Here is a 27,584-nt window from a genome sequence, read left to right on the forward strand (position 1 = left end):
CACTGATGGTAATGCCAAGTACATTTAATTGCCACTACAAACATACCAGAGCTTGTCTGAATTTCCATTTTATACAGCCTATACAGAGGATCATAAAACTATTGTACATTATTATTGAGATCAAAGATCCACCACTGTATTAACTTCTCTTTGATCCAACAATTTATTTTGTGTTTTTGTTTGTTTGTGTGTGTATAAATATAGTATAGCTGTGTTTTTGTTGCCTATGATATTGCTTTAACTTTGTGAATTAGCACCCTCCCCCATAATGAGTTCCATGTCATCCAGATCAATCATATCTACTCCAGCAGAAACACCAGAATTTGTTGAACTAGATCTCAGAAACAATAGTTGCCCTATTTGTCATAATGTGTTAAGAGACTGTGTTCAGTTGCCTTGCGGGCACAAGACTTGTGAATCCTGTATTGACCAGTTATTTAATAATTCCATTTCGGAAGGAACCTGTCCAGTGAATGATGAAGACTGTTTTGCTTTTTCAAGGAGCGATGTAAGTTTGAATACCTATTTAAATACATGCAAAGTTTTATACATTACTTTATGATACATTTGTACATGACACAAAATCAGTTAATGAACAAACAAAAAACACACAAAAAGTAAGGAACTGCACTTTTATTGCTGTTCTTCATGTCAAAGTCACAGTGAGATCTACAAAAAAATGTATGTCTTTTTTTATTGTTCTAATTTAACAAGGTGAATTCTTTTTTCCATGGATAAGCTCGATATAATAAAAAAGTCTAAAAGGATTTATTGATATAACAGATGCAAGTGTATTAGTACTTAAATCATCCTATTATATACATGTACAATAATTATACATTTGTAGGTTCAAGACATCGTTGGCTGCAATCAACTTGTTACACTTGCATAATTTGAAAAATCTTTCCCACTTAGATGTACAGACATTGCACACTGTGTTTAGGATTTTCAAATATTGTTTCATTATAATGTCTTACTCTTATATAAAGGTTTTGTATTATAGTAGGTTGTTAGTGCCACTGTGGCATGTAGTGTATTGATCATATTTAGTGGCTGTGCACTCTTCAAGATGATAAACTATTATGATACATTTGTACATTCATATATGCATATTGATGCACCACCACAAAACAATAGATTTAATGACTGGTATATACATGAAGTGTCAAATCCATTATACTAGCTAGCTCTCCATGTAATCTTAACTTGTCTGGATGCCTAGATATGGAGATTGATAAAATTGAGAATGGAAATGGGGAATGTGTCAGAGCGACAACAACTCGACCATAGAGCAGACAACAGCCGAAGGCCACCAATGGGAAGGCCACCAATGAGACTGCATATATTTCAGTACCATATCAAAGAAGTTGTGTCTGCATTACTTTTTAAATTTCATTGATAAATGTTCAAATTCTTAAATGATCTAATTTCAAACAACATCTACAAATGTATCATACAACATATATATCAGATTGATGAACAGTTTGTGCCATGATTAATTAAGAATTATTTACCATTGTTTGTAGGTTGTTCCAGATTATGGCACCAGAAGAGAAATTCTAAAATCCAAAGTATATTGTCCGTACAAGATAAATGGATGTGCCACAACAATAGAATGGCAAAAACTTCAGGTAATGCCAAATTACAAAGTCTGTACTAGGTTTCTTTCATGTCATGAAAACATGAATGGAAACTTTTGTATATCTGTGAATAAAGAGAAATTGAGGGTATACATGTAGATGGTATATATTTATATCAATTTAATAGACAGCAAATCAACAACACAAGTTCCAAAAGGCATCTAACATTTCCCTACAGGTCAACAAAAGTCTTCCACAATAAACCAATGTCTATTTAAAATGTCAAGCTCTCAAACATCCAGAATTATTTTTTACAGAGAAATCGAAATCAAAGATGTTTTTTTTTTTTAATTTCAGCCTTGTATTCTAAATCTGACATGGATTAACCATGACAGACTTGTTTTATTATTCAAATACATTGTAGACTAAAAATATCTGAACTATTTAAGGTTCCTTAATAACACCAGATAGACTTCCAAAAAAGGTTTCATAAAACAGCTAATAAATATATGCAGACAATGAAATATACCAATTTAAATGTACATATATGGATAGAATTATTCATGCATTTGTAATTAGGGCCCCGCCGAAAAGGCGGGTCGCCCTATAGTGATCAGTCTGTCCGTCCGTCCGTCCGTCCGTCCGTCTGTCCGTCTGTCCGTCCGTCTGTCCGTCCGTCTGTCCGTCCGTCCGTAACACTTTCGTGTCCGCTCCATATCTAGAGAACCATAATGATTTCATACTTTATACTTTACATGTATATTAACCACCACCAGAGGGTGTGTCATGATGTATGTACAACTTCCTAGGTCAAAGGTCAAGGTCAAAAACTTTGGTTTCAGTTGACAACCCTGTGTTCTTTGGTGAAGATCGTGTCCGCTCCATATCTAGATAACCGTTATGATTTTATACTTAATACTTTACATGATTATTAACCAACACCCAAGGGTGTGTCATGATGTATGTACAACTTCCTAGGTCAAAGGTCAAGGTCAAAACCTTTGGTTTCAGTTGACAACCCCGTGTCCTGTGGTGAAGATCGTGTCCGCTCCATATCTAGATAACCGTTATGATTTCAAAGTTTATACTTGTCATCCATTTTAACCACCACCAGAGGGCGTGTCATGATGTATGTACAACTTCCTAGGTCAAAGGTCAACGTCAAAAAAACTTTGGTTTCAGTTGACAACCCTGTGTTCTGTTGTGAAGATTGTGTCCGCTCTATATCTTGAGAACCATTATGATTTCAAATATTATACTTGACATCCATTTTAACCAACACCAGAGGGTGTGTCATGATGTATGTACCACTTCCTAGGTCAAAGGTCTGTCTGTCTGTTGGTCTGTCCATCGCTAACAAATTTGATCCACACTATATTTTGAGAGGACAGCTGTTATTATTTCATACTTTATACCTGACAAACATTTTCAACTTAACATATATATTAAATGTGTCATAATGTATGCATCCTAGGTCAAAGGTCAGTCCGTTGGTCTGTCCATCCGTTCGTTGTTCTTAACAAATTGTGTCCGCTTTACCTCTCGAGAACCGTTAATATTTCATACTTTATACTTGGTGGGTCATAATATATTGAAGGCATAATTCTAAAAATATGTGACAAATATCAATTGGGCAGCATCTTTAAACATTGTTCAAACATCAATCCATATATCCAGAAGTCACCTTAGAGTAGTCAACAATGAGTTCACATGCAGTCATATCACTATTATACTATGAAAGTAAGTTGAGAATATTTATCAGTTTTAACTTAAAATCTTAGATTAAAATCACATGTGAGACTATGTAATAACTTCCAAATAATGCTTCATGTGAGACTATGTAATAACTTCCAAATAATGCTTCATATCAGATTATCCATACAACTTATTTACCCCACATTATTGACAGCGGGGCCCAAAGAGATGGCTCCCATCTCAATGAAATCTAGTTACTATAATTGTTGACCTATATATACTTATAGAAAAATGTTTTTGAGATATGTTTTGACTTATGAAGTCATGATCATGATTATATTTAAACATGAAATAATTCCTGTATAAATAAGGAAAGAGAAAAGGAAGTATGAATAAAGATAAATCTTGAGGCTTATCAAATTAATCGTATATCTTATATTTCTTAAGTAAACATATTTTAGCCACTATAGAAGTGCAGGAGGTTTGGAATTTTCATGAAAAATTTAGATCTAGAATTTTCATGTTAGATTTATAACTAGAATTTAGCTTACCAGAATTGAGAATGGAAATGGGGAATATGTCAAAGATCCAATAACTAGATTTAGACAATGGCTGTACATTTGTAATCATAATTATTCTCTTCCTATCCTTTTCAGTTTTGATAACACAGAAGTGGGGATTTTTAAGTACTGATTTGAAGATAAAAAATTTTCCATTTTCCACTTACATTTAAGATTATTAATAAGTTATCTTGGATATGATGACTAAATTATTTTGGCTGGAGAATTTTCATTTAGAATTTTTATAAGGGGAACTTAATATTTCCTTCTTGTTTAATTCACTCCAGTAGTGTTATAGTCTTTCTTTCTTATCTTTTATAGATGAATTGTTTAGTACACGCGTAACAGTTAGTTAAACGATATTGAAATATATCTTATTACTCATACAGATTCACTTAAATATGATAATGTTTTATGATATGAATTTAAAAAGAAATGTAAAGTAAAATTTTGCATATTTATTTTGACTGATAAATGAATGATGCATGTTTTGAATTTTCAAGTAATTTTCAAACACTAAATTTTCATAATGAATAATAAATAGATATGAGAGATATACATTAAAGAAATAGTAACTCAATAACACAAAAAAAAAACAGAAGACACTATAGGTCATCAATCTCCAACAATAGACAGTAGACAAATGTATATACAGTGTGTAAGTTCTAATTCAGGTGAATAGAAATAAGAAGATGTGGTATAAGTGACAATGAGACAACTCTCCATCCAAGTCGTAATGTTTAAAAAACTAAACAATGATAGGTCAAAGTACTGCTTTCCACCATGGATTTAAATATTCATTGAAGTTTTCTATAGTTATGTAATCAGACTTGAAGCAAAACCAAGAAATTAAGGATCTGCAACAATTACAAAATATATACATGTAGGAAAAGGGTAAGGTACTGAATGTCTTAGCTAGGCTTACCCATTCTCATAAGGATTGAAGTTCACGATTCCCAAAAACCATACATGAACTATAGAAGGGCTAGATACTGGAAGCAAGCCTATATACTGTACATGCTATTATTGAAATTTTGTTGTCTGACACTCTTAATATTGAGGCTATACTGGAGTATGAACAATACAGAATAACACAATCTAATTCAATGCTTAAAGTGGCTGTAAGAATATTAAATTTTAATAACCTTACATAAATGATGCAAATTATATATTTTTTTAGCAAAGAAAAATATTGTATAATTTTTAATGTTCAAAAACAATTTTTAATTATAGAACCATAAAGAAAGCTGTGAACATAAACCTAGAGAATGTCCAAACAGAAACGAAGGTTGTCAAGAAACTCTCTCATTCAAAGACATAACAGACCACATTACCAACCATTGTCTGTACTCTCTTGTATCATGTCCAGATTGTCAAACACCTGTCATGAGAAAAGACCTCCAGGTACAAATTACTTGTAAAGCAGAAGAATGAATTGGATCTCTTCTTTCATTAAAAAAATATTTTTTTACTTACTGAATAACAGATTCAGATCAAAAGTTTGATTTATAACATAAAATTCTAAAAGAAAAATAAATCTACAATTTATTGGTTTCAATATATTTCTTCTCTATTGCTAAATTTCAAATAAAAGTCATACAAAACCTCAAATTTAAAAAAAATGATGCATATGTTTTTTATAACTTAATGGATAGTTTTCATTATAAAATTTATGTATATATTTTTTTTCTGAAGAAAATTCTTTGATTTGTCCATATTTAGATAGAGTTTACCTTTTTTTTGATTTGCTTCTAGGTAGCAATTCGCTGACATATTTTTGGTATGCAACGTGACCTTAGCATGACCCATCGGCCTCATAAAAATCCAGTGATTGCTATACGCATGGATCTCTCATTGGAATTAACTATTATCTGATTGTACATGTTATACACTTGCTCAATATCCATGCTTATTTGATGGTTTTTTACTTTAAGATGACAATCGGTAAACTTTGGCTTCAATACTCGATAAATAATTAGCCGTCAAATTTTCACATTATAACAAACAGAGAGAAAGTTGAGGAATATGCGTTTTGTTTGCATGAAAAATGATAAAATCGTGCTCAGAAGACTAAGTTTCTGATAAAAACATGCATTGGTTCAAGAATTGAATAAACATTATTTTTCAACAGTCTCTCGTTTCATATGAATTTAAGAAATATGATTTATGTCTCAAATAGCTATTTAAACAGATTTATTTCACCATTTTACTCATATATTTTTTTAAAAGAATCACCAAGATGATTGCACAAGATTTCCTATTTCCTGTAAATTTCATTGTGATGTAGGAGTGCTACCACGAGAGGAGGTAAGAACTGTCTAAAATAAGTTTGATTTAGACCTTGTTGAACAAAGTGACCACTTAAAAGAGGAATTTAATTATCATATAGGCTTGTCAATTTTTTTTTTATATTTTTCAAATGACAGAAGTTAAAAAAAACAAGAATGTGTCCTCAGTACACGAATGCCCCACTCGCACTATCATTTTCCATGTTCAGTGGACCATGACATTGGGATAAAAACTCTAATTTGGCATTAAAATTAGAAAGATCATATCATAGGGAACATGTGTACTAAGTTTGAAGTTGATTGGACTTCAACTTCATCAAAAACTACCTTGATCAAAAACTTTAACCTGAAGCGGGACAGACGGACGGACGAATGGACGAACGGACGCACAGACCAGAAAACATAATGCCCCTCTACTATTGTAGGTGGGGCTTAAAAACCCGATGAGAAACAGATTTTATTTCCATATAGAGTTGACAGCATTTTATGACACCAAAGTCTCATTGCACAAAAACATCATCACTAGTTTTCAGTACAATTATACATTAGACACCCACCTGTTGACTACTGTTTATCAGGAAACAGGAACAAATCTATTTTACAATTCTATTTTAACAATTATTACTATTCGTGTATGCTCTCTTTATATAAAACTTGAATTCCAGAAAGTAACAATGAGAGCCATATTGTATGTTGAGGAGATTGTCTCTTAAATTTCTATACACCCATTTTCATTTGAAATAAAATATTGTTTTTATTAATATTGAACTTCAATGCACAAAACTCCTTGAGGGTTGTGAGCTTGCTGTAGAATTTTAATTTTAAATATATTATTGTAGATGAAAGTTCATGAGAATTCATGTCCAAAGAAGTTATCAAAGTGTCCATATTCCAGTGCTGGCTGTAATTTTGAGGTAAGTGTTTTGATTCCTTTCATTATAACCTTGAAAATGTAAGAAAAATAAACAAATATTCTGTGTTACTCATATTTATAGTCAAAGTTCTCTCTTATCATTCAGTTTTATGAATATAATACATGTTGTTTTGACACCTTGTTATGTTGATTTAATTCAGGGAAAAGAAAATGAAATTCAAGACCATGAAAAATCAGCACTTGTTTATCATCTGTCTTTAAATCAAGATTATGCCAAAAATATGGAACAACAAAACTTCAATATACAGCAAGAGATGCAGGTAATAGTCTATAGAATTTGAAAAAGAAGCACTGACATATATATTTTCTTATAAACACAAATCCTTCCAAAAAGTATATTGCCTTCATACCAAACCAGAATAACAAACTAATGTATATCTATAGAAATGTAAACATATGACTGACAAGAAAAAAACAGCAAATTTATGTAGTAAGCTTGTGTTTATTAAGATAATACATATCTGTATTTCTGAATTTCTTGTTAGTTTGGAAAGTTGAGGATAACTCATTTTCCTGTTTTAATGTTGCATGGTTGTTTCAATTCTGGTTGGATATGAGGGCTCATAATAAGGGATAGACTTGTATGACATGGGCACTTTTGTATGATAAACTTGGCTCTGCTGCATCCAAAAGTGAACTTTAGTCATGAAACCCAACAATTTTTTGCAACACTTTTTCTAAATTAACTATAGAATTACTTCATATTTATATATAAATAACTAAGACATTGGCCCAAATCTTTACACTACAAATAATATCTTCATTTACAAATAGCCAGAACATGATAAGTAGGATGTAAACAAGGCAGCATATCAGAAAAATGAGGCAGTGTTTAGATAAAATATTTTAATGAAAAAACAAGATATATACAAGAAAGAATTTTTTCTTTATTGTCAAATGGAAATTAAATGTTGATAATGATGTAGTTCAAGTTGAGTACTTAATTCTGCTTAAAACAAATACTCATTTAAAAAGGAGGTGTTTATGGTTTTGCTTTTAATAATTTGAGTGTTAAGTCAGAAACATTTACATTTTTCAATACACCTTATCGCTAATCACTGTTGACCAGGCAGCTTGAACTTTTGACGTCAACAACAATCACTTTTCCATTGTGGCATCAGATATTTTGTTTTATGACGTCAACATTTTTATGGAAACCTGTGTGATATCAAGCAATGGCGGACAAAAAGCGATAAGGTGTATCACTAGAACACCCTCATTTAATTTTGGGGTACTGAATTTTATCTATAACTCATAATAGAATAAAACTGAACAGAATATTTTAACTATATCTCAAATGTAGCTTGCTTTTTTTAATTTATTCTTTATAAATGCTGCAGTCTAGTTAGATGATCACACCTAAAATATAAACATTATCAAATATATAACTTATATAAAGTAGCCAAAATATAATAATACATAACTTGGTTGCTTGTATAAAAACAAAAAAGTATATTGAAGGATATAGCAGGCCATGTTGTAGCCAAATGTATATGATGTTCTATGACTTCTGTCTCTTGTTACACCATTGTATGACGATGTTCACAATTTATCATCAGTCTCAATTTTTTTTGCATTTTGAAGTAAAATGAGCTTTGATTAATTATAGATAATTGACCAGTGAATTATTAGTAAACTGAAGTCGGATACATAAACAAATCTTTCCTTATTTGTTCCTCTTCCTTACAGCAGGTTTTAACTATTCTATTGTAAATATTCTATAATAGTCACATGAAATCATTTCATGTATTTATTATAGTTAACATTTACTATTACAAATACTTAGTGTAAAACTCTCTCTTCATTGCTATTAATACATAGATATTGTATAAAGGAGTCCCTCTTGGCTTTAAACTTGCTCTTGGGTACTTGTTTTTGCAATTTGTAATAAAGTGTAGTAAATCACAATTTAAAGATGTACAGTAAAACCTGTATAAATAGGCCGGCTATGGGACTATGAAAAAGGGCCTGTTTAGACAGTGAGCCGGTTTATTCAGGTTTTCGTATCGATGGGAAGTTAATGACTTATGACGTCCGATAGTTTGCATATAAAAGTTCTCTTTGATGGTAAAGAATATTTGATCAATTAAAATACTTTCACTTCGTTTTCCATTGTTTACATTTGCATCCTAATGCTCCCGTTGTTTGGATTGTGAGACGAGAGTTTCAATTTACTTCCATGATCATTTATTTGAAATGTTGGAATGGCCGATCAAAAAGCCAGAATATTATCAAACGTAATTTCATCACTATTGAAACATTGTCGTACAGTGTACTATACCCATTGATTGTTGTCATCCGGGTGTTTTTCATTATCAAGGTCATTTGTTTAGGGGTTCACAGGAGGGAACCCAGGGTTTCGACATCATGTTGTAAATTTCTTATGCTGCGATTTAAATTTGTTTATCCAAGTTACAGAACGTAAGTTAAATCCGAGATATATTCGGTGTGTCTTGTCGTTTAATTGACACGTTTATAATGTTTTTATAAATAATACAGCTCATTACTGTACGATTGTAAGTTCACTTCACAGTTTAACACCTGGCTAATTGATTATCCTGAAAAGTCATATTGTATAAATAATTATGTTTTGATTGCATATCGATCAGTGAAATTTATTAGACAAACCGGTTTTGACAGGTAATAATTAATGTAATTAAGAGTATTGGGACTTCACAATTAGACCGGAATTTGGAATACATAGGGTCCGGTTTACTAAGGGTATTTTAACAAAGACTCTGAAGGAGAAAAAATGGGATTTTCATTTTCGGACGGAATGTACAGGGAGCCGGTTGATTCAGGGTCCAGTTTAATCAGGTTTGACTGTATTTGTTCATCACCAAGATTGTTAAATTTACTGGTTTACTTTGAATACTTACTGTAAATTATTGTGTGCATTTATTATCGCTATGTTGTCAATTAAGACTTAAATGCAATTTTTATTTTTACTATTTTGAGAAAAATCCAGTTTAATTCATATAAAAAGCGAGTTTAAATTATTACGTTTACAACTTTGTCACATTTTTCGCAATAATAAAAACCTCTCATTAATTTCTGAATTTACTGTTATTATATTTATCCGATCCCTTTTGCACCTATTTTAGAAAGTCAAGTTTTAATGTTGAGCTCATCTCTTGTCCTAATTTCACAATATATAAGAATTAAGAAAGAATTTTCAGAATCTCTAGATATTTACTTATCACATATGCATCAATAGAGCTAAAATAAAAAAAAGTATGTACAATAAGTGCTACATCAGATTCAATTTTCCATTCATGTTTCAATTTTTGTATGAAATCATCTCCATTTGTTGATATGTACCAAAATAAAGTGGATTACCACACAGGCAGTGAAAAATAAGCTCCAGCTAACAACCTAAGTATACTAGAGCAGCATTTTAGTCATCCTGACTGTTAAGGAAGTGTGGATTATTGTCGAGCCTTCGACTTTAGTCGAAAAAGCGATCCTAAGCGATCCTACATTCCGGCGGCGTCGGCGGCGTCAACAAATATTCACTCTGTGGTTAAAGTTTTTGAAATTTTAATAACTTTCTTAAACTATACTGGATTTCTACCAAACTTTGACAGAAGCTTGTTTATGATCATAAGATAGTATCCAGAAGTAAATTTTGTAAAAATGAAATTCAATTTTTTCCGTATTTTACTATAAATGGACTTAGTTTTTTCTGCGGGGAAACAAAACATTCACTCTGTGGTTAAAGTTTTTAGAATTTTAATAACGTTCTCCAACTATCCTGGGTTTGTACCAAACTTGGACAGAAGCTTGTTTATGATCATAAGATAATATCCAGAAGTAAATTTTGTAAAAATAAAATTTTATTTTTTCCATATTTTACTTAAAAATGGACTTAGATTTTTCTGCAGGGAAACATTACATTCACTCTGTGGTTAAAGTTTTTAGAATTTTAATAACTTTCTTAAACTATCCTGGGTTTGTACCAAACTTGGACAGAAGCCTGTTTATGATCATTAGATAGTATCCAGAAGTAAATTTTGTAAATAAATAAATCCATTTTTTCCATATTTTACTTTTAAATGGACTTAGTTTTTCTGCTGGGAACCATTACATTCACTCTGTGGTTAAAGTTTTTAAAATTTTAATAACTTCCTTAAACTATCCTGGGTTTGTACAAAACTTGTACAGAAGCTTATTTATGATCATAAGATTGTATCCAGAAGTAAAGTTTGTAAAAAGATTACTCTGTTTTTTCTGTGATTTACTTTTAAATGGACTTACATTTTCATACAATCATAAAATAGTAACAAGAGGAATATTTTTATTGATTTTTTTCCTCATTGTTCCTCAAAATAGGCGAGACACAGGGTTCTGCAGAACCCTTACAAATTTTTCTATTTTAGATGTGCAAAATATGCTGACATATTTTTGTTACAACAAGAAAGGTTTTTTAAACAGAACTGTTTTTTGGCTGATTAGAACTTCTATATTTAAAACAATTAAACATGATAAATTGTTTCTGCCTTTCAAACCAGTTTGGACATAATAGACAGCATAGATAAGAGAATGCAGTTGTCCCCTGTCACCAAACTTTCAAGATATTCAAAATTTCAGCTTTCATTTTGTCTTTCACAGTAAAATGAGCAAACAAAAATAAATGGTTTTATTATAATTTGTGATTATAATTTGTGATAAAAAAGAAACACATAATTTGTTTTGTATGAACTTGAAGCCTTATGGCATTTTATGAATTTGAGAATGCAAGGAAAGTTGAACTGTGTCTAGATGGATGGCCTGAAATATATGGCAAACATATTTATTTCAGATTGTGAAAAAATAATTCATTGTTCATCATTAGATTCATTATAATTATAGCTTTCATATACAGTGTTGAATATTTATTAATTTCTTAGAATTTTAACTTCAGCAAAATTCGTTCAACAAGAAAATATTAGAGGAGAAGTGCTCATTATATGAATGTACTAATGAAATGATAGTTTCATAAAAAAAAAATAACTAACAAATGATGAATTCTAATGGTAAGAAGAAAATGTCAACAGAAAGCAAATGCTGTAGATTTCTCTAGCTGTTTAAAAAAAGATACTGAAATCAATTATTGAATCTTAGGAAAACAACATACCGGTACATTTGTGTATCAGTTGGATGATCAAAAATGAAGTCAACAGAATAAAGCTTCAGCAATCCTATTGAACAAGAACCCTGTAATTGCTACTCTGGTTTTAGGATACCTGGAAGATCATCATATTTGACAATATTAGAAATGGATATTCAACCGTTCTTGCAGGATACATCATAACAGCATTTGAATGCAAATTATCATTGGAGAATACCAATTCAAAATTGCAACTTTTGCTTGGCTTTTAAAATTGGGTCAGACTGTTCCTTAAATCTGCAGAACATAACAATTGCTACTCTGGTCTACCTTGAATTCATCATATTTGACAATATTAGAAATAGATATTCACAACCGTTCTTACAGGATTTCCAATTGATGAATCACTGCAGGCTGAAAGAACTTGCATGAATCACTATAAAAAAAGCAGCATAACTTAAAAAAGATGATAATTGCCAATATTAAGTGGGCAACCACCTTACAATAACAAACATAAAAAAATGAAACTCTTGGTGAACTGTTAACAAGTGAAGATTGTGTTTTGTGAGTTAAGTAAACAGAAAAGTGTCTACATAAAAAGAATTATTAGATGCAAAGCAGCATACAAAAAGAAAATAGATACATGTATGAAAAGACAAATTAATAATTAGGAAAAAAACAAGTCTACTCACCACATAACAGAAATATAGAGAAATAATTCAGTTGCAGGGATGGCACAAAGGAAAAAAGGAGGAAGGAATCCAACTCATATGTAATGGGGTTTTAGCAGGAATAGAGATGACACAGATGAAAAAAGGAAAAAAGGAGACAGCAAGCCAACTACTATATATATGCAATGGAATTTTAGCAGGAATAGAAATGACATGAAGGAAAAAAGAAAGAAGGAGGTCATCAAATACACGAAGTAAATGCAATGGAATTTAGGCAGAAATTGAAACTGCACAAAGGAAAAAGGAGAAAGGAAGTCAACTTATATATATGCAATTGGATTTTTAGAACAAATAGAAATTGCAAAAAGGAAGAAGGAAGCCAACTTATATAGTGCAATGGAATCTTATCAGAAATAGAAATGTCATGAAGGAAGGAAGGAAGCCAAATTAAATGCAAGGAATTTTAGCAGAAATAGAAATGGCACAAAGGAAAAAAGAAAGAAGGAAGCCAATTTATAAGCAATGGAATTAGAGCAGATATAGAAATCGCAAAAAGGTTGAAAAGAATAACAATCATTAATCTTATCTGTACGTGCAGATTGTTCTGTTTGCTTAGTCATATTTTGCTTTTAGGATTCATTATACGTTTGGTACGTAGACTGAGTTCTACTGAAATGTAGAGATGCACCAAGTTCAAACACTCCAATTGATGTTTGTAAAGTAGGTTTGATATACTATTTTGAAACAGTGTTTCCCATATTGTATTCATTCTATTTTAATTATCAGATATCCTTTCAGGAAGATTATTTTTCTTAGGTTTTATCGTTTAATTTCGTTAACCCTATTCTAATAAATCAGATTCTTGCATTATTTCAGGGTATGATTTGGATTTTTTTGGGAGAACACTGAAAAGCTATTGTTAAAATTGAAGCTATGTGTTGTAAGGAAAGTGTTAAATGGCTAGTTCGAGATAACAGTAATGGAAGTTCATTTTTTTTGTAATGTAATTGTAGCAAAATCGTTGTTGGAAAAAAACAGATGATGTTACAGTGTATAAAGGCTGGAATTTTGTATATTGACAGAATTGACACTTTCACTTCTCTTTCAGTATATTTTTCAAGCATTTAAATTATTCATCCATTGATCATCTTTTTTATTGCATACATTGTTTTCCTTACCTATATATCTAAGTATTGCTTATTCATCTACATGTTTTTTGCTTATAAATGCATTTGTGAAATGATCAAAATGTTGGCCATCCATATCTAGTTAGAAATTTATACAGAGGTGGTGGTACTTTTTGTTTTTGTAAAATTATTGGTTATTTTTATATGATATGTATACATGGTATACAAGTATGGATAAAACTGCAGTGAATGAAAATTCTGATTTTTGTCCATCTTTATTTTACAATAATGGTGACATGTGAAGATATATAATGTTCTCTTTATCAAGAAAATCAATTAAAAAAAAAAAAGAAATACTTAGTTTTAATGTATCAACTTATACCATTGTAGGTTAGATAATTTCATATCTGTTTTGTTTATGAGAAGCCATGATGATAATACCTGAATTTATTTGAAAAAAAATATGTATTTTTCAATTTCAAATATGGGTTTAACTTTGAATCATGTGTTAAAAGGTTGTTTGTACAATTGTTAATCATTTAATTTCTTCTGTTAACACAATTTTATAATACAAATTAAAGAATAGGTTTTCATAATACTGTGGATTCATTTATTTTCATGGGTACCAATTTTCGTGGATTGAGGAAAACTTACATGTTCGTGGATATTTAATTTCGTTTTTTTGTTGAAATCTGCATACATGTACCAGCCTATAGAAAATTTGCTATTCCTTGAACATTTAATTTCGTGGTTTACTCGTTCCCACCAAATCCACGAAAATTGATATCCAACGAATAATAATGAATTCACAGTAATGGATTTACACTATTGATCAAATAAAACTTATAAAAACACCCCAAACATTATGGTACATGTATGTCTTTTAGTTATGACTTGTTAGAGTTAAATGAATGTTGTATTCTACTTTTTTTTATTTTGTTACATTGCCTACTTTTAGAAATATGGTTATTTTGGAAAACATAAAATAGACACAATCCTATATTCTTTGATATTTTTACAGATTCTGAAAGACCAAAAAGTACATATGGAAGAAGAAATAATAGCCACCAGAAATGATTATAGAACTTTGGTACAACATTATGAAGGTTTGAAAAAGGATTACGTAGATTTTCAGGTAAGAATCAAATAATAAAGCAGCAATTTATATTTCTTAGATACCTGGATATAAATGACAGGGATAAATATTCACAGCTAGGTTATTTTAAATAAAAAAATATGATTATTGCTTAATTTGCTATTTTATCAATACTATAACCATTTAATTTTTATCAGGTAAAACCCTAATTTTTTTAGGTATTCTTTATTGGCCATGTTAGACAAGATCATTTTTATTTAAAATCAAATGCATAAGTCATGGACTTAACTTCTTCAGAAAAATATTCTTATACCTTTTGTTCTAACTTGTGAGTTTAAATTAAAGATATTCCTAAAACAAAAAATTCATAAGTTGCATTTTAGCTTTATAGTTTGAATTAGAATTAAGTATAAATTTATACATTTTTGCAACTAATTATCAATTTTAGATGAGAGTTGTCTCAACTGTAGAAAAAGTATTTGGGATGGAAGAACTATTAAAAAATGTTCCCAGTAAACATACAACTGATAACCTTGGACGGGAACTAAGGTCATTAAAAGATAACCAGGAAGAATTAAATAGAAAACTATCAGACTTTGATCGACAAGGTTTCACAAGTGGAGGAGACACAAGACGCAGTAACACAGATCCTAGTAGCACAGGTAATTATAAACTACAATATGTTACTCGCTTTCTTCTGTAGCAGATTTATACATACATGTGCATTTATTGTCACCTTGTGACATGGTATAAAAATATATGATTAGTACTTAAAGACCACTGATACTTATATGTTAAAGCTTGTACTGGAATGTTTGCTTTATGTGTTGATGGTATTTATATTTGAATACTTTTATCAGTTTGCTGCTTTGAAAGAACTAAGTTCAAAGATGTGGCATATACATAAGAAGGAATATTTCAGTACTAAAATCCAAATCTTTTGTGGTACCTATCATTTATATAAAAAAAACAGTATTCCAAAAAGCAAAACAAAATATATAGTGCTGAGTTTTAAGAAGAAATATTGGACCGTGTAAAACGGTATAAACAGAATTCAAGTATGTTCATATACAATACATATCTTATCTTATCAAACTGTATGTTTACAAGAAACTATTTGAAGTAGTTTAGCTTCTGATTATAGATATATGACTCCATATGTTATTTTTCAAATGACGATTTGTGAACTAGTCTCAATGATTTATGACTTTGATTACTTCTACCCAAATGTGATACTTTGATTGTTGATGACTGTTATGTACAAACAATTTATATAATTATTGACATAATATCAATGGACACAGATACATTTGTATATTGTGATATGAGATTATTTGCCCTCCACTTCTATTTCTTAATGAATAAAGAAAATTATCAATTTACTGTGTGCCTAGGGACCACCTATACAAGTTCATGTTTCACACTTTTTCTATGCTGTCATGAAAATAAGATAATAAAATCATTAACAGCTGCTAGTGTTCTTTATTTTTTCAAATTTATTTTTTTGGTAAAGGTTGTTGCTGTTATTCTATTGCTAGCAAGTTAAATGTTTCGTTGGTTTGCCTACTTTGTTTGCATAGAAGTTTGCTCAAGCATTGTTGTTAAGATTGACATTTGCAAACAATATAAAAAGGCTGATTTAAACTTGTATGTAGGTAAATTTGATTATTTGATGATGTACAATCAAATTGAAATATAATGAATACAAGTTTGACTCCACATTTTTGTAGTGTTTTCAGATGTCAATCTTAATTACAATGCTTGAGTAAACATTAATACAAACAAAGCAAGCGTGTAAACCATTAACTTGCTTGCATAAGCATAACAGCTGTGAAGTATGTATGAATATGAATGTGACCTTAATGGTCCAATGCTCTTGGTGGCTGATTGTGTCCTGTACTTTGATAAATATACTTATTTGGTAAATGTTAAAAGTATGTGTAAAAGTGACCTGAATGGTCCAATGGCCTAGGTTGTTAGTTATATGCAGACATTTAGTTTGGTAAATGTTGAAGTATGTGTAAATGTGACCTGAATGGTCCAATGGCCTAGGTTGTTACTTATATGCAGACATTTAGTTTGGTAAATGTTGAAGTATGTGTAAATATGACCTGAATGGTCCAATGGCCAAGGTTGTTAGTTATATGCAGACATTTAAGTTGGTAATTGTTGAAGTATGTGTAAATGTGACCTGAGTGGTCCAATTGTATAGGTACTGGTAGTTAGTTATATGCAGACATTTAGTTTGGTAAATGTTGAAGTATGTGTAAATATGACCTGAATGGTCCAATGGCCAAGGTTGTTAGTTATATGCAGACATTTAAGTTGGTAAATGTTGAAGTATGTGTAAATGTGACCTGAGTGGTCCAATTGTATAGGTACTGGTAGTTAGTTATATGCAGACATTTAGTTTGGTAAATGTTGAAGTATGTGTAAATATGACCTGAATGGTCCAATGGCCAAGGTTGTTAGTTATATGCAGACATTTAAGTTGGTAAATGTTGAAGTATGTGTAAATGTGACCTGAGTGGTCCAATTGTATAGGTACTGGTAGTTAGTTATATGCAGACATTTAATAAAATAAAGTTATTTGGTAAATGTTAAAGTATGTGTAAATCAGACCTGTGAGGTCCAATTATCTAGGTACCTGATTATGTGCAGATTTATTGTAAAATATATTATAGTTATTTGGTAAATGTTGAAGTTTGTATAATGATCGTTATTTGTACATATGGTCCAGTGGTCTGTGTAATTTTACAATATTTATTTAAATTGATAAATGTTTATATGCTAATAAAATTGATTTATAGCTTTTCAGACAATTTAAAAAAAAATAAAAACAATTTAACATGATAGTTTTGAGTTGCATATAGTCGTATCATTCATTTGTGATCATAATATTTAGCTCAGTATTTAACCAATACCTTATTATTAATATTCCTTTCTTTTCATTTTACTGTCTTTGACTTGCTTCTATCTTAATTGTTACTTTCGATTTTGTAGAGGCATTAAAAAAACAAATTTCAAATTTGGAGAAACAAGCAGCAATTCAGGACATTCGTTTGGCAGAATTAGATTTAAGGTTTCAAATCTTAGAAACTGCAAGCTATAATGGCATTCTTATTTGGAAAATAATGGATTTCGCTCGCAGAAAAAATGATGCTGTAAGTGGTCGCACATATTCTTTATTTAGTCAACCTTTTTACACCGGACGATTCGGATATAAAATGTGTGGAAGAGTATATTTGAATGGAGACGGAATGGGAAAAGGAACACATCTATCACTGTTTTTTGTCGTGATGAAGGGAGAGCATGATGCACTTATGCAGTGGCCTTTTCAACAAAACATTCAAATGGGATTGTTAGATCAGCAAGATGGATCATCACCAGTATCAGATAGCTTTAGGCCAGACACTTCAAGCTCTAGTTTCCAGCGACCAACAACAGACATGAATACTGCAGTAGGATGCCCAATGTTCGTTTCTCATGCAAAATTAGAAACAAGGAAATATCTGAGAGATGATACAATATTTTTGAAAATTGCTGTTGATACATCAGGTCTGCCACATCATTAACAACTCATTATGGGGGAGGGTGACAAGTCTTGCCACATCTTCCAGTCCAGTTTGGTAACATTCATACAAACTGGACAGGATAATGTAGCAGGCTCTTTTTCTGTCTTTCTGGGGGGTGTTTTTTTTGACAGCTTTTACAGGAAACATAAGTAACAAATAAAAATCTATAAGTTATTTTATTTGACTAAATTCCATCAAATTTGAAGGTATATTGCTTAAGAAAGATTTGTTTTATTGACATAGTTAAAGATTGCAGTATAAAGAGGATATTGCTATCAAAAACTTTATTTTTGTACCTTTTGATTAATTTTTCAAATTCCAAGTAAGAAAAAGTTGACTTTGAATGCCAATTTGAATTATCTCCCATACATCAGTATTCAGAATTTTAATAAAAAAAAACTTAGTCTTTTTATTTATATATTGTTTGAACTTTGCCTGCCTTTTAAATCTTGTTTAAAGTGATTTTTTTTTAAACAATAGCATTTCCATTTGGATTTACTGAACTAGTGATGTTTATCCATAGGAAATAGTAAATGAATCTTCAAATTGTGTTTTGAAAGTATTCAAAGTCAAGGTTAAATTTTTATAACTATAGAGCATTTTTATCTCAATATTTCACTGAGAAGTAATTTTCCAAATTAATGATGGTAAATTTCCTTTTTGGAAAGTAAAACCTACCTGAATAATTATATTAATAAGCAATCCAAAAGATAAATAGGACATCACAGAAGAAAAAGCAGACATGCAGCTTAATGGCTTCAATTGAAACACTAGTTTTTAAATCAGAATAAAATATTATAGTTTATTTCTCATTAAATCTAGTTTAGTTGAAGTTTGGAATTTACATAAGAAATGAACTATTCATATCACGAATTCCATGACCTTGTTTGACTTTTCTTATAGCACTTTTTGGTTTTATTAGCTCTTCAACATTTGTAATAATTTTTGGACTTTAAAAATGGTTTTAAGCAAACTAAAGAGACGTTTATTGTTAAAATGTGCATGTAGTGCAATAACATTGATACTGATAATGTTATAACACATTTGGTAAAAACTTACTAAAAATGATTTTCATAATTTAAGAGGCTATACTCAGTACTCTCAATTTTAAATAAACAAAATCAGATTGAGACAAGCTTTTATCTCTTGTTATTATTTTATAATTCTTCTTCAAAAAAGATAAATTAATTGATTTAAATCAGTACTGAAAAAAAGTTTCTGTTTTGATGTACTTGTATAACATTATGAATTATTCATATGTTTCTTAAATTAGTAGTTGTTTATTTAAGGATTAAACATACCATCATGTTATCTTATGTTTCCATGTAAAGCTGTCCCTCTGAAATTTTCAGAAAAAAATAATACCTTTTGGACTTCTATTTTGATTTGGTCCCAGAAAGGGTTTGGTTGTTAGAATATTAGAGAGAAATCTTGATATTAAACTATAATAAACTGAATCCTTGTGAAACATTTATTTCAGATTGGAAATAACTCAGTTTAATTATATTTCTTTTTAAAATGGTTTTCCTACCTTTATTAGATAATTTAGAATTATATAGAAAAAGACATATTTTAATGGATGTTATTTGACAGAAAAATATACATTTGTATTTGTCAGATTTTAAAAAGTATATGTTGTTATATTTCCTTGGTCAAAAAACCTTTCTAATGGGAATCAGAACACATAACTTAATTTTTTGTGAATAATTATACATACACACAAGTACATGTGTGTGATGTGTTGATGTGGCAGACTTGAAACTAGAAGTTATCTAGAAAGATAACATTTCAGCATTATCACCAGAGCTGGATTACAGATGGGAAATTGCTCCAAAACAATTTGATGTTATATATATAGTGATGTTTAGATGTTTATTCTTAGACAATGAACATGAATAACAACTATCTTGTTAACAAGAAAATACATTTTGCAAGAAATTATGAATTCAGTGACTTATGATTTCAACAACCATACTTGTTTATGTGCAGGGCATTGAATCTGCAAAACTTGTATTAAGATGCCTATTTAGCCTGAATGTCAAAAATGACTATTAGCTGTTTATTCTGTTTGAAATCTGAAATAATTCAATAAGTGTAAATGAAAATCTAATTGCTTGGAGAATCCTAAAAGAAGGATATTGATGTGCATGATACTGTGTAGTTGAGCTACATTGTATATTGTTTGACAAACTAATTATAATGAATGCCTGAGCCTTCTAGATGAAGTAATGAAAGTAAAAATAATATATGATATTGTTTAAAAGTTCAGTTGTAAACTTTGTACCCATCACATCTTTGTGTTCAAAGATTGATAAAGACAATATGTATTAGATTGTCTGGTGATAATAGAAGTTCTAACTATTATATGATATCAGTGTGATTTCTGAACAATGCAAGTTTTGTAATTGATGTAACAAAAAAATGGCAACTGTGTGTTGGTACATGGTTCTCTGGAGTAGACATTTTGATTTATGGAGGAAGTTATCAGTATTATAAACATTTTATTAACTTCATGTCAAATGCATTTTTTTCATTGGAACTCTATATCATATTTTTTTAACAATAAATAATTTTCATTTTAGCCATGCAAGCTAGGAGTAAACTGCAATAAATAAATATCTTTTGTTATGGCCCCGCAATGAAGTTGTCAGTGTCATATAGTTTTACCCTTGTTTTAATATAATTCCTTTATGCCTGCATTTGCAAGTTATATTCTACAACATGTTCGATATAAAAAAAACAAAGAAAATATTTAGCATGTAAATATGTTTTCTTCTGTTAGTTAGGATTTTTTTTTTCTAATTACTTTCTCAATATAATCACAAATCATCTTCTCGTTATTATATCTTATCATTGATAGTTTTAATTTGATATACTTGGTATGTCTCAAGCTATTTTAGTGTCTAATAACCAGTTATACATGTTATAACAAATATTTTACCATTAACAAGTGAGGGATATATTTGAATGAAACAGAACTATTGGCTATATATTGCAAATAACATCTCTAGCATATAAAAATCATTAGTATTTCACTTGCATTTCAATTTCATCAGAGTCAAGATTCATTACGCTTCAGAAAAAGGCATTAACTGAATCAAAGTGTTACAGCTGATTGCATAGAGTGTGTAGGCAAAGGTAATATATTTGGTTAGCTTGCTTGCTAGATGAACCATGAAGTCAGTATTAGGTACGGTAAACTACCCTCATTTAAGAGTAGACTAGTCAGACAGATAACCAATCTATAAATCTGTAGGAATAGACAACTTTGAAAGGATGGTTGTATACCTTACCTATTGATTTGACTTCACAATTCAGCTAGCAAGCAATTTAACCTAAGATATTACCATTCTCTACACACTCAATACAATCTGGCTGTAAGACTTGTTTTCACTTATCAAATAAACAATAGATAAAAGCCAGCTCAAGGTTATGGTCATGTATCTTTCATATTTTCACATGAGATCACAAAGATCCTTGTTTATGGGTAGACTATAAAGTTTTCCATTATATTGTCATTTTTATGATTAATGATTTTGAGATTTGTTTTAGATCTAAGTGAGTCCGAGAAAAACAGGGTTCAATTTTGGTAATTTTGGGTTGTTTCCATAACATTTAATGCCAATATTCATATTTAAAAATTGTATTCATACGATGTTTTTCAAAGCTGTGATAGATGTGCATTTAAAAAAAATGTTGCAGAAAGCTTGACATAGTGATAGTGATCCGGCAGCGGCTACGATATATATTTTAGGTGGTGGAAGACCTGGATGCTTCATTCTTTGTATATAGATGCTTCATGTAATGAAGTTTCCGTCAGTCACATGTCGAATGTCCTTGACTTCATTTTCATGGTTCAGTGACCACTTGGAAAAAAAGTTCAGAATTTTTGTAATGTTGAATTCTCTCTTATTATAAGTAATTGGATAATTATATTTGGTATGTGCGTATCTTGCAAGGTCATTATGCCCATCAGACAGTTTAAAGTTGACCTCGACCTCATTTCATGGATCAGTGAACAAGGTTAAGTTTTGGTGGTCAAGTCTATATCTCAGATACTATAAGCAATAGGGCTAGTATATTCGGTGTATGGAAGGACTGTAAGGTGTACATGTCCAACTGGCAGGTGTCATCTGACCATGACCTCATTTTCATGGTTGAGTGGTTATAGTTAAGTTTTTGTGTTTTGGTCTGTTTTTCTCATACTTTATGCAATAGATCTACTATATTTGTTGTATGGAATGATTGTAAGGTGTACATGTCTAGCAGCCAGATGTCATCTGACCGTGGCCTCATTTTCATGGTTGATTGGTCAAAGTTAAGTTTTTGAGTTTTGGTCTTTTTATCTAATACTTAATGCCATAGGTCAACTATATTTGATGTATGAAAATATTTTATGATCTATATGTCAGTCGTGCAGGTTTTATTTGACCTCAACCTCATTTTCACGGTTCATTGCTCAGTGTTTAGTTTTTGTGTTTTGGTAAATTTTTCTTTAACTTTAAGTAATAAGTCAACTATATTTGTTGTATGGAAGCATTGTTAACTGTACATGTCTGCCTTGCATGGTTCATCTGACCTTGACCCCATTTCTATGGTTCATTGGTCTTTGTTTAGTTATCTTGGTTAATGTTAAGTTTATGTGACAGTTTTTAATAAAGCTTTATACTTAGGACTATCAACATAATATCAATGATTAGTAAAGAAGGCGAGACATTTCAGCATGTGCACTCTTGTTTAAATTTAAAAATTGTACCTGGATTTATACTGAAACACTTAAATGTAGCAACAACTTGCAGAGATCACTTTTGCTTATTTTTGATCATGTTAAATTTGTGAAAAATATACTTAAAAAAATAGTTAAATTTACCAATTTTGATGTGATAGGCACACCTAATTATTGTACATGTACAATGTACATAATTAAACACAAGATTATTTATTTGAAATCAGTAAAATAAAAAAATATGAAAATATCCACATTTACTAGTACAAAAATAGTGGGGAAAGCCAGACAGGAAGGTATGTGTTTTACCTTCAAATTTTGGATTAACAGTAGGTAGATGTAACTGTAGGAACACCTACTTGGCTAATTTCTCAGACTATTCCAGGGGATACTTCAATTAATTTTAAAACATTGAACAATAAACCAAACCTAATTTATGATATAATATAATTGTCATGTGCACAAAAGTAATACTTGATTATATAAAATGAAAATAATATGTTTAAATAATCTTTATTATTATTAACCTTTTTCAATGTAAATATTTTAATTTTAAAGTTATAAGATTTTGTTAGACTTAATATTTACAAGAACAGTTTATAGTTAAAAATACAATAAATATGCATCAAAGTAAAGGTAGCAAAAAGCTAACCAGATGTATATAGAAAAAAAGTCAATGAGAAAAAATTTATCATCAAACACATTTGAAATAAAAAAATCTGTGATATTCACTGTGATTTGTTTCAATACTTTTCATTTGGGTTCTGTTGAGGTTTGTGTAAACTATTTTGAAATACACAAATGTAATCATATTGTAATGACTAGGCACTTTTTTTGTTAAAGATCTTGAGCTCTTTCCTATCATTGTGTATTTATGTGTATTATAAATGTTATTATTGCAGCTGTTGCAGTGTTTAGTATAATTATATAAATAATTATTGATAGAATAAGTATTGTTTTCTTTAGTATCAGTATTTTAGAAAGCACACATGACTTTAAACAGTGTGTTTGTGTAAAGGAGACAAAAAAGTATATCAATAATTGAAATAAAAAAAGAAAGACCATTTAGAAGAATACTCATATCTTAGACATTTCTATAATATCCTGAATTATGTAATACACATACTCATACTCAAAGATTCTTATGGCTTTTTACTCTACCGAACGTTTTGGTAATAGTTGTAATTCAAAGTGCCTAGATGAATAATTCATTATTAAGCAACCTCATGCGTATTTTTAAAACTTTTTAAGTGGGAGATCTCTTGGAAAAATAATTGAACATTTTTTCTTTTATTTGAAGTGATCAATTAAATATTAATATTTTAACATGCAAAAGCACTACAAGTAATATACTGACATTTATCTATTTCACTTGTTAGAACTCTGACAGAGGATTTATTTTCCTAAACTTATTGCAGTTAAACCAATTTTACACTATATGATCATACTTTAAAAAAAATAAAAAATAGAAATGATTCAAAAACTTCCACAAATCTTCATATATGTGTCCAATCATTAAAGAATCTATCTGCGATAACAACATGTTAGGTATGTTGGACACTCTATTTATTGTGTAAATTTACAGGAAAAATGTCTTCTTCTCAGAGAGGTCTTTTTTCTTAGACCACATGTAAGCTTACTCTGATATTGAGCACCACAGTTGACACCGACTGAGTGCTTTGTTCATTTTGTCAAGTACTTTAGTTTTAGAGTTAATAGGTTACAGTCATTTTCATAAGGTGATGTTCAGCTGCCAAGACCAACAAGATAATAAAACCGATATCTGGTCATCTGAAGATAGACAACGTTTCCACAATAACTTAAGTTATAATGGAACTATTCATATTAAACTTTAGCACTATGATTCCTGACACACACCAAAAAGGTAAGAACAATTGAGGTATAATAGTCATCATAATCTGATAAGAAGGCACTTAAAAAACAAAGCAAAGGAACAGTGTTTTCCTGCTTTCTAATCTCGAATTCACAAACAAATCCTTAACACTGTTTTCCTGCTTTCTAATCTCGAATTCACAAACAAATCCTTAACACTGTTTTTGGGGAAAAAGTATATCAGTTGAGGAGCATTGATGACCACAAATTCATTTCGAATTGTTTTGAAAAATAACAGGTAAAGTATTCGACATCCTTTTTATTTCGAAAACTGGAAGTTTTGTGAACAGTTGATGTATAGTTATGACAGTTTCAATGACAATGTATGTCAACATAGACATGCCGACTAATGTTAATGAAAGTTTATGCTGTTTATGTTTATGGAAACACAAAGATTCACTGGCAAATATGTGCCAAACATACTGTCACAATATGTACAACATCCTATTCTAAGACGGAGAGAAATGAAACGTTCGAGCCTTACGTTTTTCCCATGTTATTCCTTATGAATGACTATATTTCTTTCTCCTTCTCTAAGTAAACAATCTATCATTAAGGAGGGTGATACTTGAATACTGTTCATGCATAGGTATCCGTTTAACATAAATTAATCAACATGGAAATTCAAATGCAGTACAATATTGTACAAATGTTTTCTATTGAATGAAGATGAACGACTGCAGAGGTCGTTATCTAAATCCTTTTTGATATTTAATGGGAGTAAAGAGAACAACAGAAGTTGGCTATTCTCTAAAGCTGTCTACTGATGGAAACTGAACTTACTAAATAGGTTATATGTTGAATTGCAGTATTGTAAACTGAAAGACTGTGTGTCTGTACTTGTATTTAGTTAGGTGTATATATAAAAATGTGTTCCATTACTGTATTGTTAACGGTAAGAATGCGTGCCTATGTATCTTTTAGATGTAAATAAAATTGAGCAGGAATTTTCTCTTCTTGGATCTGCAGGTAGAAGGGTAATGTCTGATGAAATTGCAGAGTAGATGAAAAGAGATCTTATACATAATGACAAATCTAGTGTTCAGCAGGTCCGATACACTACTTTTATTATGGTTAATAATACAGATGTATCGAGTAGCTCGCCATAGGTCAATTTCATTCATTGATATTAATTTTGTTGTGTGTTGGTCCCAGACTGAGCAAGAGTACCCAAGTTAAGGGAGGATATGTATTTTATATGTCTGACTCTTTATTTGATTATAACTGAAAGGACTGTACAATTATTAGAATGAAAAGCCATCAAACAGTCCCATGTTGCTGCAGCCTGAAATTTGTTTGGTCATTTATATGTTCGGATCGACCAGTACATGATACTATCGTCTGCAAATACTCTGAGTTTGTAATGATTATCCCGAGCATGGATTAATTTAGCCGTATTTGGCACATTTTGTTATTTTGGATCATTAATGCTCTTCAACTTTTTTGGCTTTACAACTACTTTGATATGAGCATAACTGATGAGTCTTATGAAGACGAAACGCGCGTCTGGCTTTCTAAATTATAATCCTGGCACCTTTGATAACTATTAAGTATTCAGGAAGGTCATGTATGTGGACTAAAAATAAGACTTGGCCCCAGTCGGCTCATTAAGGCATCCCTGCAGGGACTGGGAAATTGTCTGATGACCTATACCTTTCATGACAACTGTTTGAGCGCGGTTTGATTTTCCATATGAGTCGGAGTTCCTTCAGACACTTGTCATAAACAAGAAGATCAATTTCACAATCAAATATATATTGATGATGTTCTCTCCAATAACAATCAAAACTTTTCTGATTGGTTCCATTGATATATCCCCATTACTTGAAATTAAAGAAACATCAGACAGGGCTTCCTTTGTTTCTTTTTTTCTCGCTGTTTCAAAGGAACTGAGCTTTTGCGATCACTTGGCGTCCGTCGTCATCCGTCTAGTATAAACTATTTCAAACATCTTCTTCTCTGAAACTACTGAACCAATTCCTACCAAAGTTCAGCTGAATGATCTTTAGGGTATCTAGAATAAAGGTGTTTTAATTTCTGTTTCGTTTAAAACATGGCCGCAATTAATCAAATTAGAACATAGGGGTAAAATGCAATTTTCGTCTTATATCTTTTTATATTTTCAAATGAATGTAACAACCTATTATTGGGTTGCTGCCACTAAATTGGTAATTCTGCATTCTTTGGTTATTCTTTTGAAAATTATTAATGATCAAGATCAACTGTAAACAGCTACATTTTTCAGCAAAGTAAAGATTTTAAAATTAATTTATATGACCAAAATTGTCAATAGACCCCTAAAGGAGTTATTGCACTTTAAGGACAATTTAATACAATTTGTTTATCATGT

General features: G+C 30.5%; 1 protein-coding gene across 1 annotated transcript; it reads left to right on the forward strand.

The window, feature by feature from the left end:
- Nucleotides 1-26,174, forward strand: LOC134712221 (TNF receptor-associated factor 3-like). Its single transcript, XM_063573551.1, has 9 exons — nucleotides 1-508; nucleotides 1,527-1,631; nucleotides 5,069-5,239; nucleotides 6,065-6,142; nucleotides 6,963-7,037; nucleotides 7,198-7,317; nucleotides 14,966-15,079; nucleotides 15,489-15,702; nucleotides 18,044-26,174. The coding sequence occupies exons 1-9, from the start codon at nucleotides 269-271 to the stop codon at nucleotides 18,613-18,615; spliced, it is 1,689 nt and encodes a 562-aa protein (XP_063429621.1). The 5' UTR covers nucleotides 1-268; the 3' UTR covers nucleotides 18,616-26,174.
- The last annotated feature ends 1,410 nt before the right edge of the window (nucleotides 26,175-27,584 follow it).

Source organism: Mytilus trossulus, chromosome 3 (genome assembly GCF_036588685.1).
Source record: "Mytilus trossulus isolate FHL-02 chromosome 3, PNRI_Mtr1.1.1.hap1, whole genome shotgun sequence".
NCBI classification, from domain to species: domain Eukaryota; kingdom Metazoa; phylum Mollusca; class Bivalvia; order Mytilida; family Mytilidae; genus Mytilus; species Mytilus trossulus.

Coding starts and splice junctions, on each gene's coding strand:
- LOC134712221 (XM_063573551.1), top strand. CDS start 269: ATGAGTTCCATGTCATCCAGATCAATCATATCTACTCCAGCAGAAACA. Junction 509..1,526: donor TTGCTTTTTCAAGGAGCGAT/GTAAGTTTGAAT, acceptor CATTGTTTGTAG/GTTGTTCCAGATTATGGCAC. Junction 7,038..7,197: donor GTGCTGGCTGTAATTTTGAG/GTAAGTGTTTTG, acceptor GATTTAATTCAG/GGAAAAGAAAATGAAATTCA.